Source organism: Trichosurus vulpecula, chromosome 8 (genome assembly GCF_011100635.1).
Source record: "Trichosurus vulpecula isolate mTriVul1 chromosome 8, mTriVul1.pri, whole genome shotgun sequence".
NCBI lineage: Eukaryota > Metazoa > Chordata > Mammalia > Diprotodontia > Phalangeridae > Trichosurus > Trichosurus vulpecula.
In genome coordinates this window covers 205,817,728-205,844,612 of record NC_050580.1, presented here as the reverse complement: position 1 = coordinate 205,844,612, position 26,885 = coordinate 205,817,728, and the positions used below count along the sequence as shown (strand labels likewise).

The 26,885-nt window shown below is 41.7% G+C and overlaps 1 protein-coding gene across 1 annotated transcript in view; it reads left to right on the top strand.

Annotated features, from left to right (window-relative positions):
* Positions 1–26,885, top strand: part of RGS6 (regulator of G protein signaling 6) — a 217,021-nt gene that overhangs the window by 179,608 nt on the left and 10,528 nt on the right. The window contains 1 exon segment of the mRNA XM_036735239.1: positions 26,182–26,248. Within this exon segment, the coding sequence (XP_036591134.1) occupies positions 26,182–26,248 (67 nt within the window).

The window sequence follows — 26,885 nt, the reverse complement described above, 5'->3', positions numbered from 1 at the left end:
GGAAAACCAGTTTTTCTGATCCTCAGTTTCTTCCTAGGTAAAATGAGAATAATAGTTCTTGTAAAACCTTTCTCACAAACTTATGAGGAAAATGTCAGGAGGACCTGGGTTTGAATCCCAGCACATACACTTACTGGTTGTACGATCCTGAGCAAGATATTTAACCCATCTGTGGCTTAATTTACTCATCTGCAAAGTGGGAAGAGGTGGGTTTTGGATTCAGTGACCTCTACAATCCTTTAGAGCTCTAACTCTAAGATTCTGGGGTATTTGGGGTCTTCAGTGAGGTCCTTGGGGGAGTCCTCATGTGTGAGGGCTTGCAGAGCCCTTTTCAGGGCTGCTCATCCACCTTCGGTGTCCACCTTTCATCCAACTCTCATCTGTGGTTCCAAGAAGCTGTAGCATGCACAGTGGCCACACCCCAGTAAAACCATCTCAGCAGATGGGCTAAACCAGGTTGAAGGGAGTCAACAGACCTCAAACCTATTGGTGAGTTAGGAGAATGTCTACCCCAAGCATGGAAAGACATCCCCCTGCAACAGAATGGGTGGATAAGAATAATTTGTTTCAATGGCTGTGAAAGTGGCTGAAGCAGGAACTGCAGGACACTTGGAACGTGGTCAGATATTGAAGATATCAAGTCATCAATTGTATCCCGGGCCATTGCCAGTCATCCTAACTTTTGTCTTGCCCGCTGGACTTCAATGACTCTGGAAGAGAGATTGAGGCTGACAACTTTGTGCAGCTCTGCCTCACTTAAATCCAATTCAAATGCAAGTCAAGACATCACCATGGGATGTCATTGGTCCTCTTTGAAAATGAAGGACAAACAACAGCAAATCTATGATCCTATGAAATACTGAATTCTAAGAAAGACAGAGAAAGAATGGACCTGTGATTGAATTTCGTATAAGGAATTCCTGGGTAAGGAAATTATTTCTTCCAATGCAGACCTAGATACCTTTTATACAACCTGTAACCTTAGAGAGATGCCTAGAACACTGAAAGGAAAAGTGATTTGTGTAGGACTACACAGCTGGTACATGTCACAGGTAAGACTTGAGGTGACATACTGCCTCATCAAATACAAAGGATTTTACAAACTTTAAAGCACCATATAAATGCTAGTTATCATCATCATCATCATCATCATCATCACCACCACCACCATCATCATCATCATCATCATCACCACCATCATCATCACCATCACCACCATCATCATCATCATCATCATCATCACCACCACCACCACCATCATCATCATCACCACCACCACCATCATCATCATCATCACCACCACCACCACCATCATCATCATCATCACCATCATCATCACCACCACCATCATCATCACCACCACCATCATCATCATCACCGTCATCATCACCATCACCACCATCATCATCATCATCACCACCACCACCACCATCATCATCACCACCACCACCATCATCATCATCATCATCACCACCATCATCATCACCATCACCACCACCATCATCATCATCATCATCATCATCATCACCACCACCACCACCACCACCATCATCATCATCATCATCACCATCATCATCATCATCATCATCACCATCATCATCTAAACCACTATTTGAATATGAACATTTTAAGAGTTCAGGTCAGCAGGGAAAAAAGGCAAAGGTCTATAAGACTTAGTCCCACACCCTTAACTGGAACACTTGGGGTGAGGCAGGAGACAGTATCTCTCCCTCCAGAACAGATTGGCTCTCTATTGATGACATTGAGGGATTTTACAACCAAGTCCAAAATGGAATGAATAGGCAGCCTAGATTCTTAGGTACAAATTGAAAGAAGGTCAATCTTTACAGAGGCACCTAACATGGGTAAGATAGGAATAAGGATATGAGAGAGGAGGCCTGGTATCTTGAGCAAACAACCCCAAATCTCCCCAAGACCTTTTCCTAGGTTTCAGAATCTATCTTTGTTTCTGATCACTTAACAAGTCCTACCAGTGACATTTCTGCAACATCTGTCACATCTGTCCCCAGAGCTCCCACACTAGTACTGGTCTTTGTTACCGCCTCCCTGAACTCTTTCTCCTAAGAGGGCTTTCAACTTGTCCTCTTTCCCAACCAATCCATTCTTCATGCCATCACATAAAAACCTTCTATATGCATATATATGGATGTATCATACCCTTGCTTAAAAACCTCAAATCTCTCCCTTGATTAGGGATTAAAGTTCATGATCTTGCCTGACATTCGGTGCCTACCACAAGCTGATGCCACCCTACCTTTTCAGCCTTATCTTATATATCTTCCCTCTGTGATCTAGCCAAACTCTCCTAGGATGCCTTGACCAGTAGTCTCTGTGCCTTTGCTTACACTATTCACTATACCTGGAGTGTGTCTTCTTTGGCTTTTAACTGTTGAATTTCTACTCCTTTTAAGTTTAGTTCAAATGGTCCCTCCTTCATGAAGCTTTTCCTAATTCCTTGTATCTGTAATGATCTCTTCTAGCCCATCAGTGGTACTTTGATGCACTTTTCATGTAATCATACATATTATAATTATCTGTTAGAGTTATTTCTCCTATTAAACTTCAAATTCCATGAGGACAATCCAACCTTTGTTTCTGCCCCAGCACCTAGGACAGTTCTCTGCCCAATGTTGTGTTGTTTCAGTCATGTCCAATTCTTTGTGACTCCATTAGGGGTTTTCTTGGCCAAGATACTGGAGTGGTTTGCCATTTCCTTCTCCAGATCATTTTACAGATAAGGAAACTGAGGCAGACAGGGTTAAGTAACTTGCCCAGGATCACACAGCTACTAAGTGTCTGAGGACAGATTTGAACTCAGGAAGATGAGTCTTCCTGATTCCAAGCCCAGTGCTCTATCCACTGTACCACCTAGCTGCCCTCTCTGCCCAAGGTAATCTCTTAGTAAATGTTTTTTGAATGAACTGAATGAAGGAGTAACTCATGCGAGTAACTTTTACTGCTTGTCTTTTTGTCCTCAAAATGGTTCTATTTCAAGAGGCCACCATGTTCAAGTAACAAAGTATTTGGAATATAAAAGCAACAGACACATGCCAAATATATGAAATGCCCATTTGGGAAAACTTTCATGTGTATTTTGGGGCATTCTGAAAGCAAAATATTTCCCCAACCTCTAAACTTTTAGAATTTGGAATAAAAGATAAGGCTTTAAAAAGATAGATTGACATAGGATTGAAGAGAGCATTGGATACGAATTCAGTCCAATAAACATTTATTGAGCACCTACTTACTATGTGCCAGGCACCATGCTAAGATAAAAGAGTTTGAACTTTCTTCCTCAGGCAACAGGGAATTATTAAAGATGCCCCGCCCCTCTTTTTTAAACATACCTTAAACTCTATGTAGACTATGGTATCATTGAGTGGGTTGATGCCTTGGAGTTGATTCCTTGTAACCCATAATACATTTTTAATAGATAGGTGGGCAGGGTCAGAGATATAGTCTGTGATCCTGAAACAGGAAATCCAAGTGCTCAGTCAGGAATGGAATGAATTCCAGACTTCAGTCTCATTAACATGGAACTAACTGCCCACATAATCTGCGATTTTCTAGCAACTTTCTAGATGCCCAATACCCCAAATGTGAGAAATTGTTAGAAGAGAAATGTGGCATGAATATTTCATCTGAGACTTATGAAAGAATCTTACAAATGTTAATAGCAGAAGAGGCAGCAAGGGTTAGTGGGTAGAAAGCCTGCCCTCTGAATCAGGAAAACTTCAGTTCAGTTACATATACTGACTGGGACAACCCATTTAATTTCTCATTGCCTCCAACCAGCTTTCTAAGGCTAGAGGTTGCAGAATAATTGATAGAGGGAATTTCTTCACCTAGAATTCCCTGTACCAATATATAACAAGGTTGATCTAGCAAAGCAGATGAGGCACTCCCCCAGATTCACTTTATACAACAAGTGGATCAAGGGGGATGTCTGATTAATCCCACCACAAATAAAATCACAGACATGGAAAAATAATAAAAATAGCCGTACAAGAACTGAAGAGATGGTTCAATGTAATTCCCAGGTCACATGCAGAAAAGGTAAGGATTTGTAAGTATAAATAGCCTGTCTATGTTGACATAGAGCTAACAAGAACAAGAGAATAAAGCTAATTCAGCCTTGTAGTTAGATGCTAGCCCACAGACCTGAGGTCAGACTAGGTTTCATAGAACTTGAAAGGGACCTTAGAAGTCACTTATTGCAATCTTCTCATTTTATGGAGTTAAAAAAACCCTGAAAACAAAAGGTTTTAATTACTGATAAAGAATTCTGAGTTATATGATCAGTTGGCACAAGTATCTAGAGCCTGGTCAAGACTAAGGTTAAATCCTAAAAATCCTAATTGCCCCCTCCCAAAAGTGGAACCTTGGAATTTTTTTTTTCATTTGCCAAGGAAAGACTTTGCAAAAGAATGTTTTAGAAATTAAAATATTCTCCCTAAATCCTCAGGAAGCCCTGAGAAGAGAGAGAATTTCTGTTGAGTGTTTAAAGATGCCTTTAAAAAAAGACTCAATTTGAAGCAATTCAAGGATGTAGTGGTAGGGTGTGAAATGTGACCCATCATCCTCTTAGCCAAGGTGACATTGGTTGAGCTCTCTTTCCAATAGCACATGCTTATCTGAAGTTTCATTCTAAGTCACCTAGAACCTTCAAAGTCAGAACGAAACTCAGCTGAGGGTGTGCTGTGGTTCGGTAGGTCGAATCTGTAAAGTTTGTGGAAATCCCAGCTCAGATTGACATGGAAAATGCAGCTTTCAGACCAGACCATCATTGTGAGACTCTGTGAAGCCAATTACAGTAAACACTTTATTACACAGCAGAATGTTAAGTCAGCTCAGCACCTTGGCATCAACTCAAGTGGATGTTTTGACTGTTTTCTAAGTTCTGCAGTCGAGCCTTAGCTCAAAGGGAGGTTTGGGGATTCTCACCCAGAGCATTCAGCAAGAGAAAGAAGCCACAGCCGGAAACATCTGGCTGGTCACTGCATTTTATTACCACCAACTTTTCACATTATTGGGCGCCACCTATTATAGAGGCATATTTGAAAGGAGGAGAGCATTTGTCTCTGAGAAATATGCCAAGTGAGAGTTTCTGCCTTTCTGCATTTGTGGCTGATATAGAGGCTAGTGGGAAGGAAGTTTGTCAACAGCTAAAAGCACCATCCCATGGGGGCAGCTAGGGGCTGCAGTGGATAGAGTACTCGGCTTGGAATCAGGAAGACTCATCTTCATGAATTCAAATTCAGCCTCAGATACTTACTAGCTATATGTCCCTGGGCAAGTCACTTCACCCTGTTTGCCTCAGTTTCCTTATCTATAAAATGAGCTGGAGAAGGAAATGGCAAACCCTCTAGTATCTTTGCTAAGAACACTCTAAATGGAGTCGCAAAGAGTAGGACATGACTGAAAAACAAAAACAGTGTCCCCTAGAGATTACATTTATATAAGGCTATCAGGTTAAAAAAAAAAACCTCATCATGAGGCAGCATAGAAAAAAGTTCTGGATTTAATGTCAGAGCCCATAAGTTCAAATCCCAGCTCAGAGAGAGAGAAAAAGAGAGACAGAGAGAGATAGAGGGAGGGAGAGAAAGGAGAAAGAGGAGAAGGAGAGAGAGAGGACGAGGAGGAAGAGAGAGGGGGATAAAGAGAGAAGGATCAACACGATTGACACATTGAATAAGTCTGAAAACACGTGTAACGGGCAACCCTTGTGGACCTCCCGCCACTGCCAAGGGCTGGGTTGGGAGCATCCTCCCTTTTCTTTCCAGCCATGCTTGTTCTTTAAAATTTCCCAGCGTTCACTTTTGATTCTTTATCGCTCATATTGTGATGGTCATTGTGTACATCGTTTTCCTGTCTCTTCTCTTTGCTCCACATCAGTTCATGAAGGTCTTTTAATGCTTCTCTCTGTTTCTCACATTTGCCATTTCTTACAGCACAATGATATTCCATTAGATTCATGTAGGTTTACCCAAGAATGTATGTTCACACACATATTCACCCTCTTGCTTCCTTATCCCAAACTAGGGACTGCAGCATGGGAGACAGATCGGCATAGAGTCAAAGAAAGAACTCTGGACTCAGGAGTCCGGAGACCATAGTTGAAATACCACCTAGGCAGTAATGAAATTGTGTGGTCTTGGTCAAGTCACTAGGCCTCAATTTCCTCCTTTGAAAAATTAGAGGTTTGAGCATCTCTAAATTAGAGGTTACATCATCTCTAAAACCCACTCCAAGTTTTGCATTCTATGGGTCTGAATGCCAACAAGATAAACTAGTGAGCTTAGCTTTCCTCATATATTTTACAGGAGAGATGGATCTCTAGCAATACTAATTAGGCCCAGGAACAGAAGCCCCTAATCTGGTTTTCACATTGCTAGTTGTAACATTAGTCAACAAGCATTGTTAAATGCTTACTTTGTGCCTGACACTGTGCTAAGAATGGGAGATACAAATGAAAGCAAATATAGTCCCTGCCCTCAAGAAGCTGCATTTTAATGGGGGGAGACAAAATGCAGATTTCCAGGTACATGCAAGATATATAGAGAGATAATAGAAGTAAGTGGAGTAAAGGAACAGGAAAGGGGGTTGGTGCTGACAGTGCTGTGAGTTCAAATCCCACCTTTTTTACTTACCCTGGGCAGTTTACTTTACTTCTTGGTGCTCTGGGCAACTTTCTAAGAGATATTTCAAAGAAGGTAGCAGTTTGCTTTGGTAGAGGGAGTTTCTTCAGCCAATAACAGGGTTCCTCAATTTTTTGAGTCATAGACCCTTTTGGCAGCCTGTGATCCCTTTCTCACAATAATACTTTTAAATGCATAAAATAAAATACAGAAGGTTGCAAAGGAAACAAATTATATTGAAATATGGTCATCAAAATCAAAATAAAAAAGTTCTCAGACCCTAGTGAAGGACTTCATCTCTATACCAATGAAATCACAGGTCTAACTCCTATCTTTATCTTTATAAAAGTAGCTAGATGGTGTAGTAGATAGAGGGCTGGGCTTGGTGTCAGGAAGACTGGAGTTCAAATCCCATCTCAAACAATCACTATCGTGTGACATTTTAAAAGTTCGAGAGACATAGTTTCTTGGTAATTTGTGATTTTATTAATGATGCTAGCATTCCATTAATAAAACAGGTCAGTGGCACTCTCAAATGCCAAAGACCTCTCATGGTAGGGGGCTCACAGTTTATATATGCCCTTGGGAGAGTGGCTGTTCCTGAGGGTGCCAATCAACTCTGATTGGTTAACAGTTAATGAGAGAATGAATGGGAAGTGGGAAGTGGGCTCACTCCAACGAGGGGCTAAGAGTGACATCTTGTCACTCTTGGACAAAGGGACTATCTCAGCACCCAGACTACCCCCAGCCTTGGGCAATCTAGACAAAGGATCTGCCTACACCCAGACTCCCTTGAGTGGAACACAATGGGCAGGAATTCACCTGAGATAAGATGATCTAAGTGGGGTGGATTTTTGGCAGAGATCAGTAATGTCCTTCAAAGATTGGGTTTTGAATAGGACAGGGAAAAAACCTGGCTGTCGCCTAAAATTTGGTTATTAGTAATAACTTCTCTCACTAGATGTATGGCCCTGAGCAAGGCACTTAACCTCAGTTTCTTCAACTGTAAAATAGGACCTACCTGGTATAAAATGGGTGTAAAATAGCACCTACCTCCCAGGGTTGAGAATAAATGAGATAATATTTGGTTTTTTTGGGGGGGGGGTTAACTTTTTTTTTATTTAGTATATTTAGTTTTCAGCATTGATTTTCACAAGAGTTTGAATTACAAATTTTCTCCCCATTTCTACCCTCCCCCCCACTCCAAGATGGCGTATATTCTGGTTGCCCTGTTCCCCAGTCAGCCCTCCCCTCTGTCACCCCCATCCCCTCCCATCCCCCCTTCCCTTCCTCCCTTGTAGGGCAAGATAAATTTCTACGCCCCATTGCCTGTGTATCTTATTTTCTAGTTGCATGCAAAAACTTTTTTTTTTGTTTTTGAACATCTGTTTTTAAAACTTTGAGTTCCAAATTCTCTCCCCTCTTCCCTCCCCACCCACCCTCCCTAAGAAGGCAAGCAATTCAACATAGGCCACATGCGTATCATCATGGATAACCCTTCCACAATACTCATGTTGTCAAAGACTAACTATATTTTGCTCCTTCCTAACCTGTCCCCCTTTATTGAATTTTCTCCCTTGACCTCCCTTTTCAAAAGTGTTTGTTTTTGATTACCTCCACCCCCATCTGCCCTCCCTTCTATCATCCCCCCTTTTTTAGCTTCTTCCTCCTTCTTTCCTGTGGGGTAAGATACCCAATTGAGTATATATGGTATTCCCTCCTCAGGCCAAATCTGATGAGAGCAAGATTCACTCATTCCCCTTCTCCTGCCTTCTCTTCTCTTCCTACAGAACTGCTTTTTCTTGCCACTTTTAGGCAAGATAATTTACCCCATTCTATCTCTCCCTTTCTCCCTCTCTCAATATATTCCTCTCTCATTCCTTAATTTGATTTTATTTCTTTTAGATATCTTCCCTTCATCTTCAACTCACCCTGGGCCCACTCTCTCTCTCTCTCTCTCTCTCTCTCTCTCTCTCTCTCTCTCTCTCCCCCCCCACATACATATATACATACATACACACACATATAGATATATATAAACATATATACATATATATGCATATTCCCTTCATGAGATAATATTTGTAAAGTGCTTGGCACAATGCCTGGCATACAGGAGGTGCTTATTAAATGCTTGCTTCCTTTTTATTAGCTGTGAGGAGCAGGTGAATGAGCAGGGACTGTGAGCTGGGAGGTAGGGGGGAGATGGTGACACATCTCCTACAGAATCACATCATAACTCTCTTTTCTTAAGTGTCTTTTTTTGGAGTTTAAATGACCAAAATGGGCTGTGACCAGACTGCAGGCCACAAGAACTCTTTGCCTTACAGCCATCCATCTGACTGTCTTGGCCAGTATGCCAAGGAATGTGGCAGGAGCAGGAAAGCCAAGTAGAGCCAGGTGTCACTGTCCCCATTCAGTGAGAGAAGAGGTGCTGAGAGAACTAAGGGGAGCAAAGGGTCGGATTCATTCCACCCCCTTCCTCAGTGACTGCACAGGAACTCGACCCTGGTGCCGATACCAGCTGCTGAGCCAGAAATGGAAGTGGGTAAAAGGGGGCTGGCAAGATGCAGGGAAAGAGGAAGAAAAGGGCCCTCGATGCAAGAACAATTCATTTCAATCCAAGCATTTTTTAAACAGGGCACTGGACTGGATTTGAGGGGATCCAAAGACAAAAAAAATGGCATCTCTTCCCCCAAGGAATTTGCATTCTATTTTGGGGTGGGGGGAATAGGTAGAATGCCTTCACATGGAGAAATAAATATGAAGTCATTAGGAGAGAGAGAGAGAGAGAACAAGAAGTAGGGGTTGAGGTTAGAGGGTAGGTGTTATAGAAGACTTCTTAGAAGATATCTGAGCCTCGAATGAAAAAAAACAAACAATTCTCTTTCTTCCACTATCAGTTGTCCGAGGGATAATGGGTTGTTGTGAGGACCAGGTGAAATAATATGCCAGGTGCTTTGCAAACAAACCTTAAAGCATTATTTATATGCTATTATTTTTATTTGAAACTCCTTCCTCCAAAGGCAGTCCCAAATGGATCATTCCTGTCTCTTTTTGGTGATGGGGCTGCCCTCCATGGGCATCAAGGAATTTCTCCATGGACTCTTTTGAATCTCCTAGAAGGGATTCTTAACCTAAGAGGGTCTTTGGATTTCAGGGACTCTGTGGATAGATTTCAGGGGATCTATAAACTTGGTTGGGGGAAAAATTACCTCAATTTTCACTAGCCTCAAATTGAAATTTATGATTTCTTTCTATTATTGCTGTAGAAAACAGATTCTGAGATGTCCATATCTCATCTGGGCTGGGGGGTAGTTAGGTGGCACAGTGGATAGAGTACCAGCTCTGGAGTCAGGAAGACCTGAGTTCAAATACAGCCTCAGACACTTACTAGCTGTGCGACCCTGGGCAAGTCACTTAACCCTCCAAAAAATGGACGTAGGTGCTCCATTTTACAATTAAGAAAACTGAGGCAGGCAGAGGTTAGTGATATCCCAGGATCACAGTGCTAGTGTCTGAGGCTGAATTTGAACTCAGATCTTCCTGACTCCAGCCCAGCACTCTAGCTACTTCACCATCTCTCTTTTAGTTTTCTCATCTCTAAGGTAGGTGAGTTGGACTAAATGATAATATTAATACCATAAGCACATTGAATATAACGCTTTCAGGTTTGCGATGCACTTTTCTCATGACAAGCCTGTGAGGCAGGCAGAAGAGAGTTAACCATGACAACACAGCCAGTGTCAGAGCAAGGACAGAAACCTAGGTCTCCTGACCTAGTTCAGTGCATTTTTCACTAAACTGTATAGTCTAGGATGTTCTTTAAGGTTTCTTACCACTCAGATATTCTATGATTCCATTAATCTTTCTGTTTTCAAGTTGTAGATTATAGCCACAACAAAGATGGATGATCAGAGTTCAGAAGGCATCCAGTGCCCAATTGGACATGTGATAATAATGGTGCAGCATTTTCATGTTTCTGCCAGAATTTAAGGCAAGGGAGTAAAATATGGATAGAATGCTGCCCTGCCTGAGAAATCAGAATTGCTGAAAGATATATTCATAAAGAAATGGCAATATATGGGATTTGCACAGCCCTTTCCCCAAGGAACTCAGCTTGTTTGCAGACGATAGCTCCCAGAAAGGAGTCAGTGCCCACTCTGCCTACCCTTGCGCAACTCTAGTCCCCAGCCACCCACAGTATTCACTGGGGAAGTAAGATATGTGCAGCATAGCTTGTGAATGCCCTGCCATGCTGAAGGAGAGCCATCTGGGAAGAGTTGCCTTTGGCATATTCAGAACTGCCACATGATTTTCCTCCTGCCTCAATGCATCCTGGGTTCCCAGGGGCCCATCACCCATCAGAGTGAATGGAATATGGGCATTTGAGAGCCTCAGCAATAATAGTTCCTCCCAACCCTGCCCCCCACCCCCATGTTTAGTTTCCCTCTTGGGGAGAGGAAGCTTTGGACTAGCTTTTTGCTGCATCCATTTTAGAAATAGATGAAGGGAAGTCTAGAGAAGCTGAATCAACCTGGACGATGTCAACAGCGAAGTCAGAATTAGTAACCAAAGGATCTGAGTTATCCTCCAAGATTCTAATTCCCTTGATCCCGTGATTCCCTCTCTTGAAAGGAGGAGCTCTCTCACAACTGATGCTGCAACCTGTGCCAGTGGAGAGGCAGCCAAACGGTTCTCTCCTTCCACCATGTCCACTCTAAGAGAAAACACGACGACACATTAGCCTCAAGGGTCGGGGAACCAGATTATTCAAGAAATGAAGGTAGCGTAGCCTCTGTGAGAGGGAAGCTCCCAAAACCTACATTTACTCCCCTAACTAGCCCATTCCCTCTTTCTCCTTCACATGTGACTCTAAAGTCCCTTGCCTGTATTTTCCCCAGCCCTAATTTTCTGAGCAGTCAAGTACAAATCCAACCCCTCTGAGCCAAAAAGCACAGCTGTATGTTGGCAGCAGCTGATCTAAACTCCCAAACAGATCCTGCCAGTTGTTTTGGAGAGAAAGGCTTGTGGGAGGAGGTGGGGTGGGGGAGGGGGAGGGGGAGGGGAGATGAGGTGGGGGGAATCTATTTAAAGAGATAACCCATGACCTATTTTCCTCCCTCACTCATCTCAGGAGAGACTTTCTCCTTGAATATGTCATGGTGTTAGTAGCTCCTGTGGGGAGAAGGGAGGATTTTCCGTCTGTTTGGCATCCTAGGAATATAGATTTAGACCTATAAAGGTCATCAAGTCCATTCTCTTTATTTTACAAATGAGGAAAGACTCAGAAATTTAATGGCTTGCCCAGGGTCCCACAACTAGTAAGTACCTTAAGCAAGATTTAAACCCAGGTCTTCCTAATTACAAGTCCTGTGCAAAAAAAAAAAAAAATGTTGTTCACAAACAAAAGCTGTGGTTGTAAAAGACATGAGTTTCTACCTCATCCTTAGGGAGGTCTTTGGGGGAGGGGGAAGTATACACACACATACATACATACATACATACATACATACATACATACATACATAAAAAGATGAAGAACATAAGGATTCAGTCTGATCTATTCAATATCAAGGCAGCTAAGCAGGAAACGGAAAATCAGGCAATATAACTACCACCTTCATTGAGGACAGGAATGTAAGCTATATTGGGGGCTAAGGAGAAGATAAGACTATGATCTCAAATGGAAGGGCAGGAGCAATGAAGGTATCTAGGTATAAGTAAAGGCACAGGCAGACCAAAAGAACAAACCCAAGGGATAAAGCAGCTGTTCATTTTAAGATAAAGTAGGATAAGGGGAAAGCTGCTCAGCATCACAACTGAAGACTAAGGAACAGAGCTGGAAGGGACTCTAGGAACCATCTCCCTCTAGGGGATCTCCTCAACTCTCCTGGATTCAACTATCGGTTCTATGTAGATGACTCCCAAGGCTACATATCCAGCTCCCATCTCCCTTATGATCTCCAGTCTCACATTTCCAATTAACTCTTGGACCTCTCTAACTGGATGGACCCTAGACATCTCAAATTGGAACTTAGTATGTCCTCTCTTCTTGCTTTCCTGTTTTTGATAAAAGCGTCTCTTCTTCCCATCACCTGAGTTTCTTAGACCTAGGAGTAATACTTCACTACTGTATATCTGATCAGTGGCTAAGTCCTGATTCCACCTTCTCAACATCTCTAGTGTTCAGTCAATTGATAAGCATTTATTAAGAGCCTACTATGCACTTGGCACTGTGCTAAGTGCTGGGGAGACAAAGATAAAAGCAAATAGTCCCTGCCTTAAGGGAGTTCACGTTCTAACGAAGGAGACAACACACGCACATGTATGTATATATATAGATATAGATATACACATATATAGACATAGGTACAGAGGCAGTTAGGTATGGCCCAGTGGATAGAGTCTAGGCTGGAGTCCGGAAGACCCAAGTTCAAATCTAGCCTTAGACACTCATTAGTTGTGTGACCTTGGGCAAGTCTCTTAACTTCTAACTTCTGTTTGCCTCAGTTTCCTTATCTGTAAAATGGGGATAATAATAGCACTTGCCTCCCAGGGTTGTCCTGAAGATCAAATGATATAATATTTGTAAAGTGTTTAGCACAGTGCCTGGCACATAGTAGGTATTATATAATTGCTATTATTAGTTATTATTATAGATATATACAAGATCCAAACAAAAACAGGTGCAAAGTAGGAGAATATACCATTAACTTTGGGAAGGAGAGGAAATAGAAAAGGACCCATGCAGAAGATCAGGCTTGAGTTGTGTCTTAAAGGAAACAGGGATTGCCCAGGTGGGAGTGAGAAAAGAGAATATTCCAGGCTTGGGGGATAGCCAGTACAGAGTTGGACAATAGAGCATCATGTGTGAGAAATGTCAAGTTATCTCATTATAATGAGTGGAGATCGTGTGACAGGGAGCAATGTTTAAGAAGACAGGACAGATGGAAAGGGACTAGGTTGTGAAAAGCCATGCTACCTGCCAAAGAGAGGAATTTATATTTTTCTTAAAGGTGCTAGAGAAGACTTTTGAGAATCCCTTGAGCAGCAAGGAGATCAAATCAGTCAATACTTAGAGAAATTAATTCAGACTGTCCATCAGAATAACAAATACTGAAGCTGAAGCATAAATACTTTGACCACATAATGAGAAAACAGGACTTACTAGAAAACATTCTGATGTTTGGAAAGATTAAAGGAAGAAGGAAACAGCAGAGGATGAGATGGATAGATGTGTCATGGAAGCAACAAACATGAGTTTGGACAGACTTCAGGAGATAGTGGAGGATCGAGAGGCTGGGAGTGGTATGGGGTCATAAAGAGTCAGACACAATTGAACAAAAACTACAACAAAGAGCTATTGAACTTTATTGGGGGGAAGGGCAGGGTAAGAAACGGCCATACCTGTGCTTTAGGAAAATCACTCTGGAGCTCTATGAAAAATAGATTGGAGTGAGGAGAGGCTTGCATCCAGGAGATGAATTAGGAAGTTATTGCAAGGTAGTTGCTATGATTCAAGATAAGAGGAGGTTTATAAGAGATAGAAAGGTAGATAGAAAGAAGATTTGGCAATTGATTAGACCATCACCATGTGAGGTAGTAAGAGCGAGGATTCAAGTTTTACACTGAGGTAACTGGAAGGATGATACTTTCCATAGTAATAGGGAAGTTTTGAAGAGGGATATATTTTTGGGAAAAGACAATAAGTCTTGTTTTGGATATAACGAGTTTGAGATGCCTGTAGGACTTCTAGTACAAAATGTCCTGTGGCAATTTGTGATGCAAGCTGAAGCTCAGAAGCAAGGTGAGTGTTGGGTATAGAGATCTGAGAGTCAACAGTATTGAGTTGATAACTGAACACATGGGCTGATAAGGTGTAGCACTAATGTTGCTAGCAGCTGCTGCGGATGTGTGAGACCAACAACACCAGCACACAGAAGGGCTGCTAGCACAGTTTTTTGATCTTCTTTTCTAAAGGAAAGCAACTTAGACTGGTTTATAATCTCTCTTTAATGAAACATATGCATATCATTCACTTAGTTCAGGGGAAAAGTCAACACCCTGAACTTTAGAGCAAATACAAACAGAAATTACAGAGAAAATAACATAAATCAACAGACAAGCTTCTAACTGTCTGACTATAGCATTACATACATAGTTACCAGAGGGAGAAGCACCAACATCTGGGTTTTCAAAGCCAGGGAGCTCCTTAATGGTTACCAGAGTCTCATCTGGCTACATCACACAAACACTCTTCCCATGAGTGAGCCCCAAAGCAAAATGCTAACCTCAGAGTATATATACACTTCTTCAGGGTCAGCCCACAGAGGGCATCACAACCGTGTGACTCAAACTCATGTGACTTAGGCTTTCTTGTGACTTAAGCAGGCCATCAAAGACTCTTGATTTAATCAAAGACTCTTGATTCAGACAAAGGCAAGACTCAATCAAAGGCACTTGATTGCCTTAGTGCTGAGAAGCACTCCAAAAGAAAAAAAATAGCAAAAGTCCCACTTTGCTTGCCATTACATAAGGTCGCCAAAGAACAGAGTGGAGAGAGAAAAGAGAAAAAAATCCAGAACAGAGCCTGGGAGGGGGATGGGACATGGATAAAAATCTAGCAATGAAGACTGAGAAGGGATGGTCAGGTGGGCAGAAAGAGAATGAAGAGAGAGAAGGTTTTATGAAAACCCAAAGAAAAGGGAATATTCAGGAGGAGAAATTGGTCAACATTGTCAAGTGTACCTGATAGATCAAGCAGGATGAGAGTGGAGGAAAGGCCACTAGATTTAGTCATTAAGGTATCGCTGCTAACTGTGGAGAGAACATTTGGAGTTCTAATGGTATCAGAAACCTGATTCCATAGGATTTAGAAGAGAATGAAGAGAGAAGAAGTAGAAACTCCAATTGTAAATAGCTTCTTCAAGGAATTTAGCTGAAAGGGGAAGGAGATTTAAAGGAAGATTAAAGCTAATGGGGGATTGGAGGATCTACTGATGGGGCAATGTGGGTGTCTTAGTAGGCATCAGGGGAGGAGTCAATGGATAGGGAAAGATTGAAGATTGTAAAGTAAAGGTAATGGTGAAGTAAAATCTGCTGGACAAGAGGGGAGGGGATGAGATCAGCTATACGTGTAGAAGGGCTGCCTTTGTGAGGAAAAGGGCCGTATGTTCATGAGAGATTAAAGGCAAAGGTGATGAGGGGTGATGTCAAGAGGTTGTGAAATGGGAATGAGAGAAGGGTTAACTCTCATCAAATGACTGGTGGTGAAAAGGAGTGGGCAGGTGGGAAGAGGATGGGAATAGCCACATCACCCTATATGCACACATACCACCAACACCCTCATCTAGACCCTTATCATTTCTCTCTCAGACTATTACAATACCTTCCTAATTAGCCTCCTGGCATCTGGCCTCTCTTCTCTTCAATCCATCCACCAGACAGTTGTCAAATTGACATTCTTAAAGTATCACTCCCCTTCTCAAGAAGACTCAGTAATTCCCCATTGTCCTTAGGGTAAAATACAAATTCCTTTGCTTGGTATTTTTAAAAGTCTTCCTTTATCTAGGACTGTGTCATATGCCCATATTGGAATGCAAGCTCCTTAAGGACTGGGATTATCTCACTGTGGTCTATGTGTATGTCAAGTATCAGACGGGTAATAAGCACTTTAAAAATGCTCAGTATTCCATCGCAAATAAGTTATTTTGTCTCTTATAAATACCCAAATTAACTATAAAGGACATTTGAAAAAAAGATGCTATCTGCTTCCAGAAAAAGAACTGATAAATAGAAGTATATATAGAATAATTTTACATATATATACATATATATACACACATACATACATACACCTATGTAGTCATCTCTAGGGGTAGGGGGAGGAAAAAAGAAATTTACATAATCATTTTGTTGTATATTTGAAAGGAATAGCAAATTGTGCATTGTAGATTGACAGGAAATGCTTGTTTTATTCCATAAATTAAAAATAAAAGAAAAAAATTTTAAATTAAAAAAAATACTAAGTAATTGATCTAGTCCAGTCCCCTCATCTAAAGATGAGGAACCTGAGAATAAGAGGAGGGAGACAACTTGTCCAACACTACACATTTATTAATCAGCAGAACCGAGGATTGAAACCAAAACCTAGGATCATAAAAGACTAAGGAATTCAATACTCTCCTTGAAGACTCGAGACCCACACTACAATTAAGTAATAATATAGAGCAGGATAAAACAAACAGTATGTGACAGTATGGAAGGATGAAGTGAACACCAGGCTTGGGACTAAGAAACCTGGGTTGGAGTCCCAGTTCTGACACTTAACAGTGTGACCTGGACATGCCATTTAACTTCCCTAAGCCTCAGTTTCCCCATCTGTAAAATGGAGATGATACACTGCCTTGCAGATTTGTGAGAAAAGTGCTTTGCAAACTTTAAAGCATCTTGTTGATGTGAATCATCGTTGCAATTTTTGTTGTTATTTGCATGATGCCCAGCACATAGTCAACACTTAAACGATTTTTTGATTGATTAAGTCAAAAATGGGCATGATGGTATGGTTGAAGAATAGTGGCCTTGGAGGCAGGAGGTCTGGAACTGAAGGAAAGAATTTCAGTAAAGGTAGTATTCTGAAACAAAATTACGTCATGGTCAGGAAAATAACTTAAGAGGCGTATAGGGTTGCTCACCAGGAGTTCTAGTTTGGAAATTTGGACAGAAGGTTAATACACTGGAGGCCAAGATGAATGTTGGGAAATTGACCAAAGGGCCTCCAAACGCTCCATAATCTCCTGAAAGAAAGGCAAGACAGTGTGATATGTACGTCTGGCCCTTTCTGGGAAGGAGGTGCTCAAAGATTAAATGGATGTCCAATCTCTTTGAAATATTTGGACAAAGGCAGTGGGAGCATGACTATGTGGGGCTGAAGGATATTGATATGGGTAACATGACCCTGAAGCAGAAGCTGACTGCAATGTTGGCAACACTCAGTGGAAACTATCTGTGCCATCTGTGGCATAGTGCTGTGCTCTGAGGGGGTGAGTTTGCACAGGGCCAGTAATACCCTCCCTTCTAGGCCTCTGATATAATGTGTTAATCCTCCTGTCCAAGTGACCAGAGTCTGAAAATTGTGCTGGCCCATCCACCTAGACCAGATTATGTGTCTGTATAGGGAGCAGTGAATCTTTCATTAGTATGGTTTATGTGACTAAGCTGAATGTCGACAAGTGGATCCCTGACACCTTTGGAGGAGATCACTAGTATCATCCCAAAGGGTTCTCTCCATGGATCAATCAGCCTTTTTAATCTGACTTGGAAGATGACACAGAATCCAGGTAGATGACATAAACTGGGAAGGTCAGTGAGCTGGGTGCTCTTGGAGGAAGGTAATTAGTTTCTCTAAATTTCTTCATCTGTCAAAATGAGGTTAGGTTAGATCATAAATTTTATGCCAGAAGGGAACTTAAGAGGTCATCCAATCCAATTCCCCAATTTAACAGAAGAAGAAACTGAGGGCCAAAGCAGTTGTAAAGGATAAGGCTTGGATTTAAACTGAGGTCCTCTGGTATCAAATCTAGGACCTGTTCCTCTGCATCACATTGCTTCAGACCTAGATCACCTGGGAGGCCCCTTCCAGTTCTAAGTCCTCACTCCCCTCATCCCTGATGAAGTAGAATCCAAACTCAAAATCTCCATGAGCTGAAACCAATGGGTACAAACAAACAAACGAGCTAAAAAGTGGAGAGTGGGGCGGAGGGATAAACTATAACAGGAAAATGCAAAGTTCTCTTTTTGTATTTCAACATACGTTTGTTAAGCACTTTCTCCACACAGAAATCCCGAGCAATTGAACAGAGTTCAAGAAATCATTTGTGCGAGTTCAGCATAGGGAGTATCTGGCTTGACGGCAATTTCATATAAAAAGACCTCAAGGTTTTAGTTGATTACATGCTCGGCATGAGACAGCAGTGTGCTTGTTATAAGGCTACTGTGATACTGGGCTATCACTGATAGAAACATAGTGTCTAGCTCAAGGGAAGTAATGCCTCCTTTGTGCTCTACAAGGGAATAATGCTCCTTCATCCCCTACAACATTGCGTGTGTGTGTGTGTGTGTGTGTGTGTATCACAATGTTCAGTATGGAGGTCTCATCTTAATACGATCTAAAAGGGCAAAGCAAGATGGTGGCATGGTGGATAGAGCACTGGGCCTGGTGTCAGGAAAACCTGGGCTCAGACACTTGCTAGCTGGGTGATCCTGGTTAAGTCACTTCACTTCTGCCTTAGTTTCTTTATCTATAAAATGGGGGTGATAATTGAAGCATCTATAATAATAATAGTCACTGTATTATATTATAATGATAACAACAATTATAGCACCTAACTCCCAGAGTTGTCATAAAGATAAACTGAGGTAATATTTGTAAAATGTTCACCAACCTTTAGTTTTGCTGTTGTTAAATTCAGTCACCTCCAACTCTTTATGACCCCTTTGGGGTTTTCTTGGCAAAGATCCTGGAGTGGTTTGCCACTTCCTTCTCGAGTTCATTTTATAGGTGAGGAAACTGAAGCAAACAGGGTTAAGTGACTTGGCCAGGGTCACACAGCTAGCAAGTTTCAGAGGTCAGATTTCTGACTCCAAGATCCTCACTGTATCCACTTTGCCACCTAGCTGCCCAACCTTTACTTAAATGCTAGTTATCATTATGGTGATGATGAGTGTCCTGCCGAGGATACTTAGCCCAGAGGAAATGAGACAGTGGTGGAAGTTAGAAACTGGTTTTTTTTTTTCAGGGAACTATTTCTAAAAGAGGAGAGTAAGATACTGTTAATACTGTGTGGCTTGTTATTTCACACCCTACCACTCATCCACAGTTAGGAAATATTTCTTTTTTTTTTTCTTTTTTTTTTCTGAAAATTTTTTTTTCTTTATTTATTTTTAGTTTACCACACACGGTTCTACATAGTTTTGAGTTCCAGTTTTTCTCCCCTCCCTCCCCCCTCCCTCCCCAAGATGGCATGAAGTCTCATATAACTGTCATGTATAACTTCGCATTGAATTAATTTATGCTCTAGTCAAGTCGTGGAGAAGAATTTTGACCAATGGAATGAATCATGAGAAAGAAGAAACAGAACCAAAAAAAAAAAAAACAAAAAAAAAACCCCAAAAACAAAAACAAAAGAGAAGCAGAAAAGGCGAGCATATAGTGTGCCTCAGTCTGTATTCAAACTTCACAGTTCTTTCTCTGAATGAAGATAGCATTCTCCATCGTGAGTCCCCTGGAGTTGTCCTTGCCCCTTTAGGTTGCTGAGAGAAGCGCAGTATGTCAGGGTTGGTCCTCACGGAATCCACATATCTGTGGCTGTGCACAACGTTGTCCTGGCTCTGCTCCGCTCACTCAGCATTATGTCGTGTAGGTTTTTCCAGGTTGTTATGAAGTCTGCATCATCCCCATTTCTTATGGCACAATAGTATTCCATCACCTTCATATACCACAGCTTGTTCAGCCATTCCCCAATTGATGGGCATCCCTTTGCTTTCCAATTCTTGGCTACCACAAAGAGAGCTGCTATAAATATTCTTGTACATATGGGTCCTTTTCCCGCTTGCGTGATTTCTTTGGGATACAACCCTAGAAGTGGTATTACTGGGTCAAAGGGTATGAACATTTCTATAGCCCTTTGGGCATAGTTCCACACCGCCCTCCAAAATGGCTGGATCAGCTCACAACTCCACCAGCAATGCAACAATGTTCCAATTTCCCCACATCCTTTCCAGCATTTATCATTCTCCTGATTTGTTATTTTAGCCAATCTGACAGGAGAGATGTGGTATCTAAGAGTTGTTTTGATTTGCATTTCTCTAATCAGCAGCGATCCAGAGCATTTTTCCATATGCCTGTAGATAGCTTTAATTTCTTCCTCTGAAAACTGTCTGTTCATATCCTTTGACCATTTCTCAATTGGGGAATGGCTTGTATTCCTATATATTTGGCTTAGCTCCCTGTATATTTTAGAGATGAGGCCTTTATCAGAGATACTAGTTGCAAAGATTTTCTCCCAATTTTCTGCTTCCCTCCTAATTCTTGTTGCATTGGCTTTTTTTGTACAAAAACATTTCAATTTGACATAATCAAAATTATCCATTTTGCATTTTGTAATGCTCTCTATCTCTTGTTGGGTCATGAATGGTTTTTTTTTTTTAAATACTGAAGAGTTGACATCAAAATACAGTTAGACTTATTCTCCCTTCCTCCTGAGGGTAAAAGTAGGATCAGAAAGTGTAAGTGACTTGGAAGTCAACTTCTCTGTATACAAAGACAGAGACAGAGTGCTACAATGCATAAAAGGCAGGCCTTGGAGTCTGGTAGACCTGGCTCCTAATCCTGACTCTGACACATACTCACTATGTGACCTGGAGGAATTCAATGACCCAGGAGACTCTAAGATTTAAATACCAAAGGAGTTTTCAGTCTGTCTCACAGGACTAATAATAGGGAGGAATTTTGTAACAATGAGAACTGCCCAGAAGTGAAATAGTTTCCTCCAAAACCTAGGTCCCTATCACTAGAAGTGCTTACTTGGAGAAGGCATTCCCGCCATGTAGCTAGCCTAGATCCTTTCTAAAGCTAGGATTTTGTGATTCAAAAATATTTATTGAGGAAATCTACTGTGTTTCAGCATATGAATTGTCAATATTGTACTAAAGTATTATAAACTAATTTGTATCATTTGAAGGTGGAATGCTGGCATTTGGGGTTAGATGTGGATTACCCTCAAGGACTACTTCTCTAATATATGCCTGTTTACAGTAGGAGAAGCCAGATAACAGTAGCAGCAAGGATACTAACGATACCAACCATAACTAGCTAGCATTTGAAGAACTCTTTGAGGTTTGCAAAGAACTTTACAAATATTTTCTCATTTGGTCCTTAACAGTCCAACCAAGGCAGGAGGGACAGTTTTGGGAAGTAGATTGTCCTGTCTTCAGATGTCAGCCATGCCTTTTTCAAAGTCACAGCTGGAGCTGTGCTCTAAACTGTGGGACTGTCTCCTCCAAGAGCGAAAATGAGATCATTGAGCCAGAACCCAGGAGCCTTCGTTTTTGGGTTGGGTTTTTGTATTATTTTTGTTGTTTTTGGCAGGGGAGGCTCAGGCAGAGGCACTACAGTGGGGTGGCCAGCATCGGTAGGGTGTGGTCAGGGGTGGACACTTGCTGGCTTTGGGTAGCCTGGCTCAGGAGGTAAAGAACAAAAGGTTCTTTCTTATGAATCTTCTGGGAGAGAGAGAGGCCATTTGTCTTTTGGCTCATTACCAGTACCAGGTATCAGGTAAACAATTTAGGAGCAGTAAATATTTTAGATTTTAGAAGAGCTAAGGTGGAACATACCTTTAGTTCTTCAGCCATGTGAGGCTGCCCATCCTGGGACCCCCTGCTTGCTATAGTCTTTCTTCTACAACTAATGAGTCCTTGCCTTAGAAACCCATCCCCTACCTAGCCCAGTGGTTGGCACAAACCAGAGCATGGAAGAGAATCATCTTTTTCACGTATTCGCTTTGCAACTTTCTGGAGGAACCAATCCAGATGAAAATGACACTACCTCTTCTCTCAGGCTTCTTCAAAAATGCTTTGAGCTAATCATGGGATTGCATAATTATGGTTATTAAAGCTTCTATTTTCCCTTTTCATTCCTTATGCCTAAAGTCTTTGAGGCTTCTTATTAAACATGGTAATCCCAGTAAAGTCAGCTAACTTTTAATAAGACATTTTGAAAGGTAAACTTTAAAAGTCCAGTCAGTATGGTGGTTTTTTTTACCATATTCTCAGACATTCTTTCAACTCTGTCAGCATTTCTTCATTCCTAAAAACAAGAGACAGAGGAGGAGGAGGAGGAGGAGAAGGAGGAGGAGGAGGAGGAGGAGGAGGAGGAGGAGGAGGAGGAGGAGGAGGAGAAGAAGAAGGAGGAGAAGAAGAAGAAGGAGGAGGAGGAGGAGAAGGAGGAGGAGGAGGAGGAGGAGGAGGAGGAGAAGAAGAAGAAGAAGAAGAAGAAGAAGAAGAAGAAGAAGAAGAAGAAGAAGAAGAAGAAGAAGAAGAAGAAGAAAGAAAGAGAAAGAAAGAAAGAAAGAAAGAAAGAAAGAGAAAGGAAGAAAAAAGGAGAAAGAAGAGGAGGAGGAAGAAGAGGAGGATGTAGGAAGAAGAAAGGAAGAAGGAAGGAGGAGGAGGAGGAAAAGGAGTTCATAAGGACTCTCAGACTCTTTCATTGGGTTGGGGAAACCCATTTCCCACCATGACCCTAAATCTTCTGGAGTGAAGGTTTAGTCATGCCATATTTAGAAGCAGTGAGTATCTAAAGGCAAATATTTTTAAGAAAAGGGATTAAAAATCAATCAGAGAGAGGCTGGCATAGAGGGATGGCCCCCTTCTGCCCAGCATCCAAAATACTGCTTGAATAATATTAAGAGGGTGATTAAATGCATGCAGTTGGGTATGAGGAGGCATTTATCTTACACATAAAGCTGAGAACTTGTGAGAAGATCATACAAAATATATACCAAATTAGACATCTTCAGCAATTAGTTTTCCCGTAACTTTCCTATAGGCCATTGTAAATTCCAAGTTGAGAAATATTAAAAGTCCTACTCTATCTGATAATGAATAGACCCAGTACAGTATGCTTCTAAATATGTAGAGATTTTAATCCTGCTATTTGAGAGTAATATGATCTCTCTGGCACACTCATATGCCAGACAAAAGTAATAGCACAGCTTCATCTCTTATCATTTGTGATCCCAAAGGTCAAGTCAAGGCAAAGCTACAAGTACTTAGAAAGTACCTATGTACTATGTACCAGGCATTTGGAAGCAGCTAGGTAGCTCAGTGGATAGAGTGCTGGTTCTGCTGTCTGAAAGACCTGAGTTCAAATCTGACTTACTAGCTGTGTGACCCTAGGCAAGTCACTTAACCCCTATTTGCTTTATCCACTGGAGAAGGAAATGGCAAACCAAGAAAACCTATAGACAGTATGGTCCACAGAGTCATGAAAAGTTGCTGACATGACCAAACGGACAATGTACCAGGCACTATGCTAAGTGCTGGGGATACATGGAAAGACAAAAACAGTTCCTGTCCTCAAGGAGCTCACAGTCTAAGAAAAGAACATAGAAATAACTATGTACAAGTAAGATATTCACATGACAAATTTGGGATAAGCAGATGCTAGTATTAAGGGGAATCAGGAAAAAGGCTTCCTATAGAAGGCGGGATTTTAGCTGGGACTTGAAGGAAGCCGGAAAGCATAGATGAAGAGGGAAGAGAGTTCCAGGCCTGGAAGGGCAGCCAATGAAGTGCACAAAGTTGGAAGATGGAGTGTTTTGTGCAAGGAATACCAAGAAGACCAGAATCACTGGATCATTGAGTTTATGGAAGGGTGTACAAAGACTGGAAAAGTTGGAAGGGGCTAGATTATGAACAGCTTTTAAAGCCAAACAGGGGATATTATCTTTGATCCCACTAGTTTGCTGTATAGGGGAGTAAAATGTATTTTCTTACACTGTATCAGTATTTTCCTAAGGAAAACAACCAGAAAGGATACTTTCTATGCCTCAGTAACAGAAAATACTGTAAGAATTATTGCAGGCGTATTAGAAAACCACCTTAACATTTTCTGTTTCGTTGTATTTTTATTTTTTTAAATATTTCTGAATTACATTTTAATCTGGTTCAGTGCACTCAGAAGTGTTGAGCATATTTGACAATTCTACCTTAGACTCCTCTTGTATCTGCTATATTACTTCTCAGTCACCTCTGATCGCTACATTGGCTATTTAGCCCAGTCTCTGGTTCCCTCATTTCTAAATCTCTCAGTGAGCTGACCCTCATAATACATCCATGGCTAGCAAGCTGTTTATTTCTTGGATCTTTCTACACCATGATGTGTTTAATAAAATATGGTCTATGCCAGGGGTGGGGAACCTGTGGCCCTCTAGGTCCTCAAGTGTGGCCCTTTGACTGAATCCAAACTTCACAGAACAAATCCCCTTAATAAAAAGATTTGTTCTGTAAAACTTGGACTCAGTCAAAAGGCCACACCTGAGAACCTAGAAGGCCACACATGGCCTCGAGGCCACAGGTTCCCCACCCCTGGCCTATGCTATAATTGTCTTGTCCTCACTGAACAGTGGGATGTTGGGGAAAACATTCTAATTGGCTGCTGCCGATTCACTACCTTGAGGTCCATCAAGCCTCTTCACTGACCTTGTCCCTGTTCATCTACCTCACAATGTCTCTAAATTAAAAACAAAAAGTCATGAATAAAGCATGAGCCATCTTGTAGTTTTCTTCCTGGCTGGCTATAGCAGCTCTGTAAGCAGCATTTTTGTTGGTAAAAGAAGACAACAGGATATGTTCATGTCTCCACCCCAGTGACCCATGTCTCTTGAAGGATACTGAGGCTGCCACTGAGCTCTGTTTTTTGTTCTAGCCTAGGAGAAGACAGACTAAAGTGCTGCAAAGACTAACTTTGTCTCTAAGATCTGATTCCTTAAACTAGTGGGCATGTGGGCCTATTTCATTTTAAGGAGGTAAAGAAAGTACCAGTTGTTAAATTATGAAGAGTAAATGCCACTCCAGTCTAGAAGATCAAAGGAGGAGAAAGTTCGAGCCATGAAGTCCTTCTAGGGACATATTATAGATAGATAATTGAAGCACAAATCACTTACTATGTGTCAGGCACTGTGCTAAGGACTGGGGACATAGATACAAATAAACATGAGAGCACCTACCCTCAAGAAGCCTATGTTCTAATGGAGGAGGACAACACAGACAGGGGAGCTAGGGTTGGGGAAGCTAGGTGGCATAGTGGATAGAGCACTGAGTCTGGAGTCAGGAAGACCTGAGCTCAAATCTGCCCTTAGACCCGTACTGCCTGTGTGACCTTGAGCAAGTCACTTAACCTGTTTGCCTCAGTTTCCTTGTGTGTAAAATGAGCTGGAGAAGGAAATGACAAACAACTCCAGTATCTTTGCCAAGAAAACCCCAAATGGGGTCAGAAAAAGTCAGACAGGACAGAACAACAACAGTAAATTATATAGAACTGCTATTTTTCAGTGACTGGCATCCTGGGTGCCTGCACCTCAACTACATAATCGGTCATGTTATTGCTTATACAGATTACCCATAACATTTATGCAAATGCATGCATCTGTATTCATTTGCATGCGTTTATGACAAATATTTGCATATTGCATGTATATATGTGCTTGCGACACCTGCTGTGCTCGGTTGAGCTATCATCCTATATGTACAGTGTATGGTAGTGAGCACACCATATACTCTATATCAGCATGAGCATCGCCTGTATATGCTGCTTCTATGTGCTGTAAATACCTGTTGCATTGTTTTGCATGCCTGCTGCCTATTGGTATCAATGTAGGGGCTCCTCTAGAACAGTAGCTATTCACAGTTGCCATTGGATAAGTTATTCTTCACTTCCCTTCCTAAAAACCCAATTGCGTAGTGCTGCTGGCGCAGAATAAGACTGGCTACCGCGTTTCACCCCAGAGGTGGCTACCTTCCAGCAGCGGGTGAGTGATCCCTATGTCTCTAACGGTCTGTCCTGTGCTTTGGGATCCTTTGGATGGAAGGTGCTCTGGAAATAGAAAGAGTGATCATTCAGTCTGTTGCCTCCTCTCTTCCCTCCCCGCTTCCACAGATGTGTTTTCTCACGCATTTATTCCTCTGTGTCTTGGTCTGTTTCACCATAGCTTCCTGCCCTGGTTGACACTGATGACTACTTCTCCACCTTCACATCCAAGACAGTGACTTTGGTGTGAGCTTCTCATTCAGGATACTTGTTGTCAGGAGATGAGTAAAGGATGTCCATAGCTAGGCACCACCAATTCAGAGCTGGAAAGGACCTGAGAATTCAGCTGCTCACCACATCGTAGGAGCACAGATGTAGAGCTGGAAGGAACCTTGGAGGCCCTCAGAGTCCAGTCTCCTCTTTTTACACATGAAGAGCCTGAGAACAGAGGTTAAGGGACTTGTCCAAGGTCACACAATAACAGAGCCAGGTTCTCAGGTTCCAAATCCATTGCTCTTTCTAAAATACAATGTGCTGAGATCACTTAGCACCTTTCCCATCCACTCCACTAACAAAGTCAGGCAGAAGTCCATCCACTTATGGAATATCTTTTAAATCCCGTATCTTCCCCCATCATT